The 18,834-nt window shown below is 39.2% G+C and overlaps 1 protein-coding gene across 5 annotated transcripts in view; it reads right to left on the reverse strand.

Annotated features, from left to right (window-relative positions):
• YEATS2 (YEATS domain containing 2) overlaps positions 1–18,834 on the reverse strand; it is a 112,536-nt gene that overhangs the window by 13,621 nt on the left and 80,081 nt on the right. For 4 of the 5 annotated variants that reach the window (XM_053903593.1, XM_053903594.1, XM_053903595.1 and 1 more), the window contains 5 exons: positions 18,114–18,272; positions 14,580–14,756; positions 11,463–11,646; positions 4,168–4,296; positions 3,579–3,677 (listed from right to left, as the gene is read on the reverse strand). In XM_053903593.1, coding sequence (XP_053759568.1) covers positions 3,579–3,677; positions 4,168–4,296; positions 11,463–11,646; positions 14,580–14,756; positions 18,114–18,272 — 748 coding nt within the window. The remainder of the gene's footprint in view (positions 1–3,578; positions 3,678–4,167; positions 4,297–11,462; positions 11,647–14,579; positions 14,757–18,113; positions 18,273–18,834) is intronic. The other variant, XM_053903597.1, reaches the window with a different exon arrangement.

Below are 18,834 nucleotides of genomic sequence, written 5' to 3' on the forward strand. Positions count from 1 at the left end.
CAGAATCTGAAGCAGGCTCCAGGCTGTCAGCACAGGGCCTGACGCGGGGCTCGAACTCACGAGCTGTGAGATCATGACCTGAGCTGAAGTCGGACGCTCAACCGACTGAGCCACCCAGGCACCCCTCGCTGTAGCTTTAAAGTGTATATATATCTGATGGTCCAAGTTCCCTAGTTTTTTGTTCTTCAAAACTGCCTCAGCTACTCTAGGCCTTTGCATTCCCACGTATATTTTAGATTTAGCTTGTCCATTTTTGGGGTGGGGAGAAAGCATAACACATCATGTTTTTAGTAAGTTAACATAATTATTCATATTTGTAAGAAATTAGTTGAGGCCTGAACAACTTGCAGGACTGGAGAGCCAACCCTCCCCCTTCAGTCAAAAATCCATGTGTTTAACTTTTGGCTCCCCAAAAACTTAACTATTAACAACGTACTACTGACTGGAAGCCTTACCAAAAACACAATTGATTAATACATATTTGCATGTTGTATATATTATATACTGTGTTCCCATAATGAAGCTAGAGACAAAAAAAATTAAGAAAATCATAAGGAAGAGAAAATACATTTACAGTACTGTATTGCAAAAAAAATCTGTGTAATAAGGGGGCCTGCACTGTTCAAACCGGTGTTGTTCAAGTGTCAACTGTATTTATAATTTATTATGTTTATAATGGAATATCCTCCTTCCATTTATTTAGGTCTTGTTAATTTCTCTCAGAACTGTTTAGTAGGTTGCTAGCACTTAATTTCTACATAAAAATTAAAATTTTATGTATTGACTTGTATCAAATGACCTTGCTAATTTCATTTTTGACAGTATATATTCCCCCACTCCCTAGTGATTTCAAGACTTCAAGAAACAGAAAGGGGGTGCTTGGGTGGCTCAGTTGGTTAAGCGTCTGACCTCCACTCAGGTCATGATCTCATGGTTCGTGAGTTCAAGCACCGCGTCAGGCTCTGTGCTCACAGGTCAGAGCCTGGAGCCTGGAGCCTGCTTCAGATTCTGGTCTTCCTCTCTCTCTGCCCCTCCCCCATTCACACTCTGTCTCTCTCAAGAATAAAAAACTAAAAAAAAAAAAAAAAAAGGAAAAAAAAAAAAAGACACAGAAGGAAGTCCTCAGAAAAAGTTCTAGTTCTACAGGTGCAAGTACACTTATATTAATCTGGCCCTCAAACTACTACAGAATTATACTGTTAGCATTTTTAGGTTGACACAGCTATTCTACTAGAGAAATGAAAACATATGCTCTTAAAAACTTATACATAATAACTTTTAACAACTCTAATGTCCACCAATAGGAGAAAGAATAAACAAATCATGATGTATTCCTACAGTGTGGAATACTATTCAGGTACAATAAATATGAATCTGAAAAATATTATGGTGAGTAAATAAAACCAGACGTGGAAGAATGCATGTGCTCCCATTCATATAAAGTTAAAAAAAAAGCAGACACACTATTCTATTCTAGTCTATTCTAAGGGAAATCAGAACAGTGGCTGCCTATAGGGGTTGGAAACTGACTGGAAGGAGCACAAGGTGATGAAAATTTCTGTATCTTGAATGGAAAATGGGTTACATGGGTTTATAATAAAACTCATCAAATGGTATGCTAATTATCTTTGCATTTCAATATACAAAATTTTATAATTAAAATAAAAACAGATGTCCTGACCCCAGTCCAAAATTAACTGAGTCAGGGGTGCCTGGGTGGCTCATTCGCTTGAGCATCTGACTCTTGGTTTCGGCTCAGGTCGTGATCTCACAGTTTCCTGAGTGTGAGTCCCATGTCGCGCTCTGGGCAGACAGCATGGAGCCTGCTTGGGATTCTCTCTCTCCCTCTCTCTCTGCCCTTCCCCCACTTGCGCTGTCTCTCTCTCTCTCTCTCAAAATAAATAAACCTAAAAAAAAATTTAACTGAATCAGAATCTGCATGAGGAAGGCCTATGAAATATAGCTACTATTGAGGAGAACTACTGGTCCAGACTAATCCAATTCTTTTATTAGCAATCTTTTGATCAGAGGTTGACAAACTTTTCCTATAAAGGACTAACCAGTAAATATTTTAGGCTCTGTGGGTCATATGACCCCGGGTGCAACTGATTAACTCTGAGGTGGCAGAGCATCCACCAATAATATGTAAATAAATGGGAATGGTTGGGTGCCAATTACTTTTATTTAAAAAACAGGCAGGGGAGGGGCGCCTGGGTGGCGCAGTCGGTTGGGCGTCCGACTTCAGCCAGGTCACGATCTCGCGGTCCGTGAGTTCGAGCCCCGCGTCAGGCTCTGGGCTGATGGCTCGGAGCCTGGAGCCTGTTTCCGATTCTGTGTCTCCCTCTCTCTCTGCCCCTCCCCCGTTCATGCTCTGTCTCTCTCTGTCCCAAAAATAAATAAAAAACGTTGAAAAAAAAAAAAATTTAAAAAACAGGCAGGGGAGGGGCGTCTGGGTGGCTCAGTCGGCTGAGCATCCGACATCGGCTCAGGTCATGATCTCACAGTTTGTGGGTTCGAGCCCCGCATCAGGCTCTGTGCTGACAGCTCAGAGCCTGGATCCTGCTTTGGATTCTGTGTCTCCTTCTCTCTGCCCCTCCCCCGCTCATGCTCTGTCTCTCAAAAATAAATAATGTTAAAAAAAAACCTTTTTTTAAAAACAGGCAAGGACTGTAATCAGCAAATCCATGTTTTAGTTGGTCATGCTGTAAGTAACAAATTCACCTTTCTTCAAGACTACTGTGAAAGATCCAGCATGCCTGAGAAGCAGACCTACTTCAAATTCTGACTACACTGCTTTTTAACTTTCAAGATTTGGGAAGTAGATACTTACTATCTCCAAACTTCACTTTCCTCATCTGTAATACGGGCATAATAGCTATCCTGAAGGACTGTGATAATTAGTGATATATATAAAGTAGCCAGCAAGGTTCCTGGTATCCTTCAGGCTCTTAACACATGGTAGCTATCATTATTACAGATGTTACAGATTTCAAAATGTGTTGCTCTAACCCATTGCACTATCTCAATCTACTCAGTAGTCAGAAATGTCCCCCTTGCCAGCCTGCCAAAGTTTGGCCCCACCTAAAGCTCCTTTACAACGATACACCCTAGGTGAGTCCCCTAATTGGTTTACTTCCCCCAAACAAACCCTACTGCTCCCTCAATCTGGCACGCCCCTTCCCCCTCCACAGCTTAACATGCTTCACCCTTCTTAAGTCTAGGTTATAATCCCTGCCCCGCACAAAGTCCTACACCTCCACACCCACTCCACACCCCACCAACCCTGACCAGACATCCTAGACCAAAACATTTCACATTCACATTTTCCAGCTCACTTATGCTGGAGTTATCAATCACTGCCTGCTGTCTACAACTCAGTTCAACCTGATTGTAAGTTCTTGGAGGACAGAAATGCTGCTTTAAACATCTCTGCATTTCCCTCAATGTCAGGTCTACTCTAAAATACTCTAAGTATTTCTGAAGGGACTGATTCACAGATGCTGAAACTTGAAGGGACCCAGATTACGGTAACGCCTTGCACGAAACTTCTGGGCAAAAATACCGTGAGAAACACCTACCTTTTGTAACAGCTGCTGGAGCAGAGCTGGGGACAACTGGGTTTGGGGAAGCTACAGGCAGAATGGCAGGTGATTTGTTGGCAGAAAATGACTGAACCACTAACAGGGAAAAAAAGGGAGAGGATGTAAGAAATACAGAAATCATTCTAATGATGACCTAACTCCCAGGTGATGGCCCCATTTTAGACTAAAGGCACAAGAACAATTTCAGTACATTAAAAAGGTCCTTATTAATACAGTGATGTGACAAGGTAGGGTAGGCTGTTTACTATTAGCACCAGGGTAACTGAGCTTTTATTATCTTCCACTGTGGAAATGGGGGCTTGTCACTAAGAAAATAAAAATCCAATTAGCTTGGAACTCTCCTGAACACTTAAAATGTTCCCCTGCTACTCAACTTTAGAAATGGGGAGTTATTTAGAAGCCGATGGGTCATCTGGGGTTTATGGTGTCCCAGAGTTCAAAATGCCAAGGACAACTCTGATGGCTAAAGGGAAGACCAAATGGGGAGGGGAGCCTGGGAACCACCCCCCAGACGCCCCTGCCAACAGTCCTGGTGGCAGCCGAAACCCGTGGGTGAAGGACTTACCTTTATTCACAGGCATCAGTATGGTCTGTACACCTCCAGATGTATTTACACTGAGTGGCTTGAGCTGGCTGGGGATCGTCAGGACAGCCTGCTGGGGATTGGATTGGCTGGAGTGAATCTTTAGCAATCCTAAAATAAGTTGGAAGATAAGGCCAAGCTGAAGATCAGATGCTTTCTGAGAGTCCTGCCTTCTTCAGCATTCACCTTTCCTCACAGGAGGAAGTTCTTAGGACATCCACCCCTTCAGTAAACAGAGAGCTGGAAGCAATGGATGTGACAGATTTCACAATGAAAACAATGACGTGACAGTGAGGATTTATTTTTGCTCCGTAATCATGAAGTAACAGAAATTTTTGGAAAAGCAACACTAATCAACAAGAGAAAACATGAAAAAGTATTAAAAAAATTAAAATTAAAAAAAGAGAAAAAGTAGGGGCGCCTGCATGGCTCAGTTGGTTGGCCATCCAACTCTTGATTTCGGCTCACGTCATGATCTCACAGTTTGTGAGTTCAAGCCCCGCACTGGGCTCTGGTAGTATATAGCCTGCTGGGGATTCTCTCTTTCTCTCTTTCTTCCTCTTTCTTTCTTTCTTTCTTTCTCTCTCTCTCTCTCTCTCAAAATAAATAAATAAATAAAACAATAAAAAAGAGAAAAAAATCCCCGAAAGCCCAACCACAGCAAGAACAGTATTAACATTTTAAGACAGTTCTTTCCATGTTTGTTTTCTGTGACAATTTCTGTGTTTTGTATATAGCTGTGACAGGTACAAACTGAATATAAAATTCTGTCTTCTGATTTGGTTAACTGTCATTTTCTTACTTTAAAACCTTCTCTAGCTCCTGGCTGCCCAGAGAATGTTTCCAAAATTAGTTTCAAAGTATTCAGAGTCCATTTTAAGCTCATCCCAGTTTATCTGCATCCCCTTCACACCATCCTTATAGATCAAATACTCCTATCTGTGTACTCACCATACCTTCTAATTTCCTACTTGTGTGCAGTTCTCATCTTTCAAACATCAAACATTCTCCACCTATTATTATTATTTTTAAGTAAACTCTACCCCCAATGTGGGGCTCAAACTCACAACTCCAAGATCAAGAGTCGCATGCTCTACCAACTGAGCCAGCCAGGTGCCCCTCCACCTGTCATTTTAGAAAGGGTCACCCTCTTCCACTTTCCTTTTAGGCTAAACTTCCATATTCCCATTTCCACTATTCAACTATTGGAGGCATTCAGAGGCCGGTAAAAACAATAGGCAGTTACTGTGAGACAGCACAAAAGACACAACACAAACACATGCTGTCACACACTTAAAAACAGCAATAGGAAAAAAAACAGCTTAGAGGCTAAAGATACTTTAAGACATTGGAAAGCAGAGGGTATGTATGTGTAAAAGGAAAATAATAATCTTAAAACCTTTCTGAAAAAAAGCCTTATAAAAATCTTTCTTTGGAACAGATGAATGTCAAATCAGATTGTAAGTTGTTTTTTTTTTTTTTTAATGTTTATTTATTTTTAAGAGCAAGAGGGAGGGAGAGCACACACACAAGGAGGGGAGGAACAGAGAGAGAGGGAGACAGGGAATCTCAAGCAGGCTCCATGCTGTCAGCATAAAGCCTGACGCAGGGCTCCATCCCACCAACTGTGAGATCATGCCCTGAGCCCAAATTGGACATTTAACTGAGCCACCCAGGTGCCCCTAGGTAGTAAGTTCATACCGAGATGTACCCTCAAAAGGAACAACAGTGATGTACAAAAACAGACACTTAGATCAGTGGAACAGAATAGACAACCCAGAAATGGACCCACAAATGTATGGCCAACTAATCTTTGACAAAGCAGGAAAAGACTATCCAATGGAATAAAGACAGTCTCTTCAGCAAGTGGTGCTGGGAAAACTAGACAGCGACATGCAGAAGAACAAACCTGGACCACTTTCTTACACCGTACACAAAAATAAACTACAAATGGATGAAAGACTAAATGTAAGACAGGAAGCCATCAAAATCCTTGAGGAGAAAGCAGGCAAAAACCTCTTTGACCTCGGCTGCAACAACTTCGTACTCAACACGTCTCTGGAAGCAAGGGAAACAAGAACAAAAATGAACTACTGGGACCTCATCAAAATAAAAAGCTTCTTCTGCACAGTGAAGGAAACAATCAGCAAAACTAAAAGGCAACTGATGGAATAGGAGAAATTATTTGCAAACGACATATCAGATAAAGGATTAGTATCAAAATCTATAAAGAACTTATCAAACTCAACACCCAAAAACCAAATAATCCAGTGAAGAAATGGGCTAAAGACATGAATTGACACTTCTCCAAGAAGACATCCAGATGGCCAACATATGAAAAAATGTTCAACATCACTCATCATCAGGGAAATACAAATCAAAACCACAATGAGATACCACCTCACACCTGTCAGAATGGATAACATTAACAACTCAGGCAACAACAGATGTTGGCGAGGATGTGGAGAAAAAGGATCTCTTTTGCACTGCTGGTGGGAATGCAAACTGGTACAGACACTCTGGAAAACAGTATGGAGGTTCCTCAAAAAATCAGGAATAGAACTACCTTAGGACCGAGCAATTACACTACCAGGTATTTACCAAAGGGATATAGGTATGCTGTTTCAAAGGGGCACATGCACCCCAATGTTTACAGCAGAACTATCAACAATACCCAAAGTATGGAAAGAGCCCCCAAAACCATCGATGGATGAATGGATAAAGATGTGGTATATGGAGTATTACTCGGCAGTCAAAAATGAAATCTTACTATTTGCAACTATGTGGATGGAACTAGAGGATATTATGCTAAGCAAAATTAGTCAGAGAAAGACAAATATCATATGACTTCATTCATATGAGGACTTTAAGATACAGAACAGATGAACATAAGGGAAGGAAAGCAAAAATAATATAAAAACAAGGAGGGGGAAAAAACATAAGAGACTCTTAAATATAGAGAACAGAGGGTTGCTGGAGGGGTTGAGGAAGGGGGGATGGGCTAAATGGGTAAAGGCATTAAGGAATCTACTCCTGAAATCATTGTTGCACTATATGCTAACTTGGATATAAATTAAAAAATAAACTATTTAAAAAAAACAAACTATTAAAAAAAAGGACAATGACTCGATTTTTCATATTTTTCAAATTCTTATTTTTATCAAAATATTACATGCTTATCAGTTGAAAAGTAAAAAAAGTGCTGAAAAGGCTTTTAATTAAATATAGTCATCCTTTCCTCCACCTTCCTATCCTCATGTAGTTCCCTAGCAGTATCCACTTTCAACCGTTTTGGCCCTGTTTTTTAATATATATGTCGGCATTTTATTTATTTATTTATTTATTTATTTATTTATTTATTTATTTATTTATTTATTTATTTTTAATGTTTTTTATTTTTGCAAGAGACAGAATGTGAGTGGGTTGGGGCAGAAAGAGAGGGAGGCACAGAATCTGAAGCAGGCTCCAGGCTCTGAGCTGCCAGCACAGAGCCTGACACGGCACTCGAACTCACAAGCTGTGAGATCATGGCCTGAGCCAAAGTCGGACGCTCAACTGACTGAGCCACCCAGGTGCCCCTATATCTCAGTATTTTTAAAAGAAAATGTATACTACAGGCCTTGACTAATTTTGATGTAACATTTTGATGTTACACATTGACTTATTATTAGTGTAGATCTGGGCATTTTAAGGCACTTATAACCTTCTCTTTCCCTGTCCACCAAGAACTGTTCTCTACTGATTCAAAGAATACCATACAACGATTCCATTTTGTTCTCTGGTGTTAACATTTCCTCCTTTTTCAGTTGCTTGGCTCTCCTTCAAAATCTTACTAAGTCTTCCCACTTCCCTCAAAAATGCCATAAGCTGCTCCTTTACATAATTCTCCCTGCAGTCAAATCTCTCTTATGGTTCCATTTTTATAAAAGGTATCTTTTCTGAAGAGCTCTGATCTGCTCCACTCTGTTTCCTAGGCCTGCTGCACAGCTGTCATACTGCAAACATTCTTCACCATTACACTGGGACTTCCCTTTACCTTCCTTCTATATCGGACCCTGTTTCTTCTTCTAAGTCTACACCTCTTCGCTCTGATAAAAAACATGTATTTTAGTAATGTCTTGAGACAGGGCACATAGGAAATACATTTAGAACTGTGCCTGTCAGAAAATATTTCTGCCCTCACTCTCCATAACAATCTGCCTGACTACAGAATTCTCAACTGAAAATAATTGTCCCCTAGAATTCTGAAAAGCAGTATCACAACTTCCAGTACTGCTGAGAAGCCCAATGATAATGTAATTTCTGAGTTTTTCTACTTCTTCTTCTGACAACTTGTAAGACTTTCACCTTGTCCCTGGTGTTCTGATTTTGTGAACAAACTGTGCCTCTGTGTGAAGCACCTTTCATTCATTGTGTTGGACACTGTCTTTTGAACTTGGGAGTTTGTTCTTTTCAATTCTGAGATAAACTGTTTCATTTCTTGGATCATTTTCTTCCCACTATTTCCTGTTTTCTTTCTGGAACTCCTTTTAGTCTGATGTTGCCAGGACTCCTGACACATCACCGAATTTTCTTTCTTAGTGTCCACTTTTTGGTCTGTTCTCTGCTTCTATCTTGTGTCCCCCAGTTTAGTCTAAATGCTGCAGCCAGTGATTCTATTGAAAGGTAAGGCAGATAATGTTACTCCTTAGTTTAAAACCCTCCAATGGCTTCCCTTGGTGTAAAAGTCAAAGTTCTTAAGATCTTTTTTTTTAAAAAAAATTTTTTTTAATGTTTAATTTTAGAGAGAGAGAGAGCACACTAGTAAGGGAGAGGGGCAGAGGGATGGAGAGACAGAGATTGAGAACCTTAAACAGGCTCCAATGCTTAGCCCGGAGCCCGACACAGGGCTCGATCCCATGACCCTGGGATCATGACCTGAGCTGAAATCAAGTGCAGACACTCAACTGACTGAGCCACCCAAACTCCCCTGAAAGTCAAAGTTCTTAAAATGACCTACACAGACCCTATGTGACTTGGCCCCCATCACTCTGACTCCCTTGCTCACTCTGCTCCAGTCCTAATAATGACCTTGTTCAGAACAGTCCATAATGTACACAAAAAATTGAACTAAAAAATTAATAATTATACCTCAGTTATATAAAGAGGCAACACCCACACAAAAAATTAATGAGCAGCAGAAAATAGTTTGATTACTTTATGAAAACATTATATACAGCAAATTTCATCAGCAGCATCCCAGGATATAAGAACTTAAAGCAGGAAGATTTCATTTATTTCATGTAAAATACTTAATTAGAAAGTGGGAGGGCATTTATTTCTCATAATAGCAACCCTCTATTTCTGTAATTTCTACTCCGGGCTTAACATGGTGCCTGCGAACATTCTATGAGCAAAGAACAGCACTCCCTGTACTAGAACTTCGTCAATGGTAACTGGCAGGTAGGTGGAAGTCATGGGAAACTCTACCAGCTTTAATCTTTTGGTCTTGAACTAGCCAAAAAACAAAAGGACACAGGGGCTTGGTTTGGAGTTGTGTGTGGAATGTAGTAATAACAGCTATAAGAACAACATCCACAATCTTTTATCCAAGGGTACTAAGGTTATGTGTGTGCATGCATGTATTAATATATGTGTGTGTGTGTGTGTGTGTGTGTGTGTGTGTGTGTGTGTGTGTGTGTAACATATATCTCAGCGACAGTTTTTTCTGTCAGTGCAACCTGATAAGCTTTTATCAATCTACAACAAGGCAATACAAAAACTAAGAGTGTTTGGAAACTTCTGTAACATTGTGACATTGTTGTTGACATTTTTAAAAATAATTTTTTCAAAAAGTTTATTTGAGAGAGAGAGAGAGAGAGAGAAAGAGAGAGAGACAGCGCAAATGGAGGGAGGGGCAGACAGAGGAGGAAAGAGAGAGAATCCCAAGCAAGCTCTGTTCTGCCAGCTCAGAGCCCAATGTGGGTCTCAAACCCACAAAACTGCAAGATCATGACCTGAGCTGAAACCAAGAGTTGGACGCTTAACTAATGTCACCCATGCACCCCTGCTGACGTTCTTACAGTATTTTACAGAAGTATCTGTCTGTATTAGATTGTACAAAAACAAGCAGAAAAACTGATCTTTCAAGTTTGAGAAGCAATGCTGTATATTATATCAGTCCCCTGGCATGTGGGGCCACACAGTGTCATCCAAGCACCTTAGTATTTTTGTGGCAAAACACAAATTTTCATTTTAAGTCGTACAAATAGCCTGTCAATGAAGGTCAGATTTCACACTAAAATTAGTTATGCAAACAAAGAAACAAAAAAACACCTTTGGTTTTCACAGCTTTTCAGATCTTAAAATTAAAAGGAATGTGGACTACACAACATTAAACACGCTAATAGCGGCCATTATTTATATAACAGCTACTACATGTCAGACAGCATTCTAACCATTTACATATTAACTCATTTCATTCTCTCAACTGTATGAGGTAGGTATTAGTATCAACCTGATTTTCAGCCAAGGAAAATGAAGCAAGTTATTTTAACTAAGGCAACCTGGCTCCAGGATTTATGCTGCAAGTTAACCAAAGAAGTAAAAGACACACTCTTCTGGGACCATTTAGTGCTGGCACAAAAAATATACACCTTACCAGGCCTCATACACATCACTCTAACACTACCCAGTATAATAACTAATGTTAAAAATCGTGACTTGGAGTCATCAAGGGTAATTTATATACTTTGTTTATGAAAGCAAAGAGTATGGATAATGTTTTGTAACATGTTCCATTCAAAACTGATGATGAAACAAAAAAAAGATAATGTTACTTTAAGGAGAGTAAACTCTCAGTTCTCCACAAAATTACATTATGAAAGCAGCTAAAATACTCCAGAGTTCCAGATGGCTAAAGTTTTATTATATCACTTAAAAATTATTATTCAATCCATGAAACCAGCTCAGACTTAAAAATCCACATGTAGATTTTATTTTATTATTATTATGTTTTTTAAGTAGGCTTCATGCCCAGTGTGGAGCCCAATGTGGGATTGAACTCACGACCCTAAGATCAAGACCTGAGCTGAGATCAAGAGTCCAATGCTTAACTGAATGAGCCACTCAGGCGCCCCATTTGTGTAGATTTTAAAGAAAAATAAATTATCTGAAAAGCAGCTATGTGGAAAATGTTGCTGGGTTAATTTTTTTTTAACTTATACAAAATACTGCTTAAGACCAAAATATTCTAGCGCAAAGAAGGGAGAGAGAAAAAATATTATGATACAACTGACCTGATACGGTGGCTTTTCCAGAGATTGTGTTTGGTGTGGGCACCAGGGACGTGGCACTGATGACAGAGGGAGCAGCAGGCTTGCAGGTTCCCACGGGGGCCTGGCTCACACACACTGGCTGCTGCCCAGAAGTTTTCATTACAGGGCCTACAGCAGATGATGAACTGGGAACTGCTCCTTCTGACTGCTCACACACAGGGCGGAAAATAATAGAAATTAAGAAGAAAGCAATGTAACTTACTCAGAACAGTAACTGGCAGATAGCATACTCAATACATGTTATCTATTAGCTATTGTATTACCTACCTATTAAATACCATGCATTTAAAAAGAGCGCCTCTCTAGTTTAGTGTTTCCTAAACTTTTAAAGATTTCACAGACCAGGCAAAGTTAAAAAATTATAAAACAAGGAGGCATCATTGTGTTATCACATTAAAAAACAAAAAACAAAACAAAAAAAAACTCACCACCTACTACATCACTTTATAAAAGGATATTTCAATACCAAATAAAGGAGGACATAATCTCAGAATATAAAAGTGGAATAAAATGAGCATTATTAAAAACTCACTATAATGTTTGTCACATTCATTCAACCAACATCTACTTCATGGCAGGCACAGTGTTAAATCCTAAAGCCCAGAGAGAAAAGCCCTCAAGGAAAACAGGTTGACTGACGAATGGTATAGTAGGCATAGGTACAAGGCACCATTAAAACTGAGAGGAAAAGAGATGCTGGGTGGCTCAGTTGGTTAAGAGTCCAACTCTTGATTTTGGCTCAAGTCATGCATGATCTCATGGTTCGTGAGAGCAAGTCCTGCATTGGGCTCTGCGCTGATAGTATGGAACCTGCTTGGGATTCTCTCTCCCTCTCTCTCTGCTCCTTCCTTGCCCATGCTCTCTCTCTCTCAGAATAAATAAGTATGCTTTAAAAAAAACAGAGAGGAAAATTACTATTTCTGCCTAGGGATGGGGAGAGGAGAGTATTGGGAAAAGCTTCATGTACAAAAATGGCACTTTAGGGGGATCTTCAAGATTCAAGACAGGAAAAGGGGGAAATGAATGTTTCTTAGCAGAAGATAGTAGGTAGAAAGAGAGGCATGAAAGAACATGGTTATGTTCATGGGACTACATGCAAAGTAGAGTGATAACAGGCATGAGAGGTAGTAGTTGTAGGAGATGAACCTTAAAAAGCAAGCAAAATCAGCTTCAAAAAAAGTCCCTGGGGTGCCAAGACAATTCAAAAGGGAAACAGACTTTAAATGTTGGTAGGCCAATTGACTGTCTACATGCAAAAGAATGAAGTTTGGCCCTTACCTCACACCATATAAAGATTAACTCCAAATGGATCAAAGACCTATACATGAGCTAAAATTATAAAACTCTTAGATGAAAATGTTGGCTTAAATTTTATGATTTTGGATTTGGCAATAGTTTCTTAGCTATGATACCAAAAGCATAAGCAATAAAAGAAATACACTGGACTTTATCAAAATTAAAAAGTTTTGTGGTTCACAGAGTATCATCAAGGAAGTGGTAAGATGGACCACAGAGTGGTAGAAAATTTTTGTAAATCTGGTAAGAGACTTGTATCTAGAATAATAATGGCAAAGAATCTGAATAGACATTTCTCCAAAGAAGATACACAAATGGACAATAAGTACATTAAAAGATGCTATCATTAGCTATCAGAGAAATGCAACTCAAAGCCACAATGATTACCATTTCACACCCACTAGAATGGATACAACAACAAAAAAAGGAAAAGAACAAGTGTCAACAAGGATGTAGAAAAACGGGAGCCCTCATACATTGCTGGTAGAAGTCTAAAATGGTGTAGCTGCCTGAGAAAACTGGCAGCTTCTCATAGTGTTAAACACAGTTTATGATATGATCCAGCATTTCCTTCCTACAATTAGCCAGAAAAACCAAAAACCTATCATTACACAAAAACTTGAACATAAATGTTCATAGTAGCATTACTGATTATAAGTAAAAGGTAGAAACCACCCAAATGTCCTTCAACTAATAAATACATAAACAAGGGGCGCCTGGGCGGCTCAGTCAGTTAAGCATCCGACTTTAGTTCAGGTCATGATCTCACAGTTCGTGAGTTCGAGCTCCACATCAGGCTCTGTGCTGACAGCTTGGAGCCTGGAGCCTGCTTCAGATTCTGTGTTTCCCTCTCTCACGGCCCCTCCCCTGCTCACACTCTCTTTCTGTCTCTCAAAAATAAATAAACAATTAAAACATAAATAAATGTGTAAACAAAATGTGGTATGGCCATAAAACTGGATATCGACTATTCAGGTATAAAAAAATACTGATACATGCTACAACCTGGATGAACCTTGAAAATACTGTTAAGAGAAAGAAGCCAGACATGAAGAGTAGTTGCCTAGTACTGGGGGTAGGAGGGACTGCTATTGGGTATGGAGTTTCTTTTAGGAATGTTAAAAAAATGTTCTAAAATAGAAAGTGGTGATGGTTGCAAAACCTTGAGAATATAATAAAAACCACAGAACTGTATGCTTTAAAATGGTAAATTTTATAGCATATGAATTATATTTCAATTTTTTTTATTGATTTTTAATTTTTTTAATTTTTAATTTTTTTTAAAGTTTGAGAGAGAGATGAGGAGGACAGGAGGAGAGAGAGAGAGGGAGAGAGAATCCCAAGCAGGCACTGTCAGCACAGAGCCCAACATGGGGCTTGATCTCATGAACCCCGAGATCATGCCCTGAGCTACAATCAAGAGTTGGACACTTAACCGACTGAGCCACCCAGGTGCCCCTCCAATTAAAAAAAATTTTTTTTTAACATTTATTTATTACTGAGAGACAGAGGAGGAGCAGAGAGAGGAGGAGACACAGAATCTGAAGCAGGCTGCAGGCTCTGAGCTGTCAGCACAGAGCTCGACATGGGGCTGGAACCCACAAACCATGAGATCCAGACCTGAGCCAAAGTCAGATGCTTAACCAACTGAGCCACCCAGGTGCACCCCACTCCAATTTTTTTTTTTTTTTTTAAATAGAATATGGCCCACTGACATACCTGCTAAATACCTTAATACTTTTATGTTTCATTATGGTTTTCTACTGTTGTGCTAATTCTCACCGGCTGTGCAGGACCGTTTGCTGAGAGGGTCACAGCTGGGGAAGTGGCGGTTGTGATAACCCCTCCTGCCACTCTCAGCATTGTGGTTCCAGGTTTTGAGAGTTGTGAAGTGGCTGGTACAGACTTCAGTGTGCTATCAGATATTTTCATTAGTGATGCCTGTCCCCCAGGGGCTGCCTGCAGAAACAAAATCAGTTGAAGTAATAATGTTGCCTTGGTTTATAGGCACAATTTATTCCTTACATACACAGGCCCCAAGAATTAAAGCACATCCAAGAAAGTCTTGCTAATCAAAAACATAGGAGGTGTTTGTGCACCTTTCCAATAAACACTCAAGTTTATGACATTTTACATACAAATGTTCCTTTAATGTAGAACAAGTGAATGCATGCACTTACAAGTCACTATTTGGCAATAGTGACTTCAAAGATACTAGGTCATTTGTTATCAAAATAATGGAGTCTAAAATGCTCTTAAATATATGTGTAATCTTTAAACATGAAAATCTAAACAATATGGGCCAGATTTAAATGGGTAAGTTAAGTGCTCTAGGCTAGTACCTTAGCATTTTATTATTGCTCAACAAATGTAGTACCATTAACAAATTATAGTTTTAGTGGGTTAAATTAAGGCTCAGCAAACGTTTCCTGTAAATGGCATTAAGCATTTATAGCACTGAAGGCCATATGGTCCTTGTTTCAACTCCTCAACTCTACTGTTACACGGGTGTGGCTGTGTTCCAGTAAAATATTATTCATAAAAATAGGAAGCCTTGGGCACAGTTCACTGACCCGTGGCCTAAATGACTGCTTACTGCCCAAAATTAATACACCCCACAAACAGATACCATTTATCAGTCCCTAGAACTGTGTGTCAGTAATGGCAAAAACACTTTCATGTATTTTATGTCAATGAATCTTTTCATAAACTTTATAGGGTAGATTTTAGTCCCATTTTACAGATGAAGAACTTAAGCTCAGTAATTTTACCAGGGTCATACAGTTAGTAACTGGAAGCGCCATGATTAGAATGCAGAAGTAGTAGCCATTGGAGCCTGATACATACAAAAATCTTAGCCATACAAAAATGGCTAAAATTAAAAAGGATGACAGTCTCCCATATTGGTGAGAATGAACAGCAACTGTAACTCTCTCACATTACTTATGGGAGAGTCAAATGGTACAACCACTCTGCAAACCATTTGTCAGTTTCTTATAAACTTTCTTATTTTTTAAAAAAATTTTAATGTTTTATTTATTTTTGAGAGAGTCAGAGTGTGAGTAGGGGAGGGGCAGAGAGAGACGGAGACACAGAATCCGAAGCAGGCTCCAGGTTCCGAGCTGCCAGCACACAGCCTGACTCAGGGCTCGAACTCACAGACTGCGAGATCATGACCTGAGCTGAAGTTGGACAATTAACCGACTGAGCCACCCAGGCGCCACCTTATAACTTTCTTATTAACATATACTTACCCTAGGACCTAGCTATTTTACAGTACAAAATATCTATACAAGAATGTTCATAATAGTATAGTTCATTTAAAAAAAAAAAAAAAAAAAGAGGGTATGTTTTAGAGTGACAAATGTTTTGTAACTTGACTGGGATAGTGCTTGCATGAGTTTGTACACTGGTCAACACTCATTGAGCAGTACACATATGGTCTATGCATTATTTTATGTAAATAATACCTTATTAAAAAGCAACAGGTGCGCCTGGGTGGCTCAGTCAGTTAAGCTCGACTCTTGACTTTGGCTCAGGTCATCAATTCACAGTTTGTGAGATTGAGCCCCACGTCAGGCTCTGTGCTGATAGCATGGAATCTGCTTGGGATTCTCTTTCTGCCCCTCCCCCACTCATTCTCACCACCCCCCCAAATAAATATACTTAAAAAAAGAAAAAAAGCAACAGTAATTGTTCTGCAGTGGTAGAACAGGAAGAAAGTCACTCCACTAGCTGCAACATAAGCAGGTAGGAAGAAATAAGCTGAGATTTTAAAGAACTGCCTGAAGAATTTTAGGGCCTCATATCTGTTTAAAATACTAAGTGCATCTGACCAAAGGGAAATTAGTACTCAAAGAAATGAAACAGTACTAATATGAAAAATATATGATGGAGAAAAAATTCCTTTTTTACAGATATAACCTACCAAACCTTCCTCAAGGTAAAACAAATAACCTGAATAGTTCTGTATCTACTAAATAAATTGAAATTGTAGTTAAAAACCTTCCCAATCAGGAAAACTTGAGGTCATTATGGCTTCACTGGTGTATTCTAGTTAAAGAAAAAAATAATACCAATTCTACATAAAATTTTTTACACAAAAAGTGAACGAGAGAAAAGTTTTTGTTTTTTGTTTTTAAGAGGGAAAAGTTTCTAACTCATTCACTTATGTGATATCAAAACCAGACAGGAATTACAAAGAAAACCACTGACCAATAACCCTTACAAAAACTCTAAACAAAATTTTATCAAATGAAACCCAGCAATACATTAAAAGAGGATAACATGTCACAAACAAGTGGGGCTTATTCCAGGAATGCAGGGCTGGTTTAACACTTAAAAAAATTTTTTTTAATGTTTTTTAAGTAATCTCTACCCCTCAACATGGGGCTTGAACGCACGACCACAAGATCAAGAACACACGCTCCACCAACAGAGCCACCAGGTGCCCTCTTATGATCTTCTTAGTAACATTTTTTCTCTAGCTTACTGTAAGAATACAATATATAATACATATGACATACAAAATGTGTGCTAGTCAACTATGTTATTGGTAAGGCTATTAATAGTTAAGTTTGGGGGGAGTCAAAAGTCATATGAGGATTCTCCACTGTGAGAGAGGTTGGCACCCCTGACCCACCCCCTGTTGTGCAAGGATCAACTGTACATGGATACTGTGGATGGCATCACCTACTACACTATTCAGAATCTCCCACACGAAGTTCCTCCAGAGACATTTTAGAATGAAGTATCAAGAAAACCTGTTTCTTCTAAGGAAATATGTAGGTATTGTTTTGCCTCTCACAAACTGAATTTTATAACTGATCATGCTTCTGATTTGCTTTGGCAAATTTTATTAATTATATAGGACATAGCTGTTTGCATATCTAATAACTCTGGCCTTATCTTCTCATTCTACTTGTATTTTCCCAAATTTCAAGATTTTATTCTTATTTTTCTATACTGTTTTATTATCATTTTCTTTTTTTTTTCTTAATGTTTATTTTTTGAGAGAGACAGAGAGAGAGAGACAGAGTGCAAGCAAGGGAGGGGCAGAGAGAGAAAGAGAGACACAGAATCCAAAGCAGGCTCTAGGATCTGAGCTGTCAGCACAGAGCCCGACATGGGGCTCAAACCCACAAGCTGGAGATCATGACCTGAGCCAAAGTCAGATGCCTAACTGATTGAGCCACTCAGGCGCCCCTTACTATTCATTTTCTTGGGCAACCTTAATTTCTTTGTGGAAAAGGATAAGCTGTAAAAGTTTTAATAAATGCCATAACCACCTTGTATTTGGGGTATGTGTTTATTTACCTGGGTAAACAAAGTGGTTTTTTGTCCAGAGATGACTTTTAATGTTTGTTGCCCTTGTGCAGAAGATGTGCTGACTCCCAGCGTTCCTTGGACCACTGACCCAGTAGTCAGCTGTTTTCCAGATGTCTGGGGTGATGGCTGACCAACTAAAAATGTGCCCTAGAAACAAATAAAGACCTACTCAGTAATTATTAAGTTCAAATGACTTGTCCTGACCCTTTAAATCACAAGGTCCCATGTTACAAGCTACAATGTCCCCCTTGAATTCTCCAACTCAGCCAAAATAATTGTAAGGAACAGCTCTGCTCTCAGGGTCCCTCCCAAAAGCTCTCCCCACTTTTAGAACTCTGCACAGTAGCTGTGGAGCAGGCTGCTTAAAAACTCAAGTTTTACAACTGAGTCTTTAAATCTGGATTTAATTTTCAAGATTCATAACTATCCATCCTTAGTAAGAACATTGAGAACAAAAATTCTTAAAGAGGAGTCAAGACTTTAGCAATGAGGGGAAAGAAAGTTGAAACTTGTTCCTAATCATGAATCCAACCTAAATCCAAATACCTTAACTTGATAGTACCTCTTTGGTTACTCCCTTCCAAGAGAAAATTTTCAACTGCACATGAACACTACTCACTAACTCATGGATTTGGAAGGCAAAAGCATAGGAAAAATCTTTCTTTGAGTCAGAAAGATCTGGGTTTAAATCCAAATTCTATCATTGGCT

Source organism: Panthera pardus, unplaced genomic scaffold (genome assembly GCF_024362965.1).
Source record: "Panthera pardus isolate Hobbes unplaced genomic scaffold, ASM2436296v1 HiC_scaffold_16, whole genome shotgun sequence".
NCBI lineage: Eukaryota > Metazoa > Chordata > Mammalia > Carnivora > Felidae > Panthera > Panthera pardus.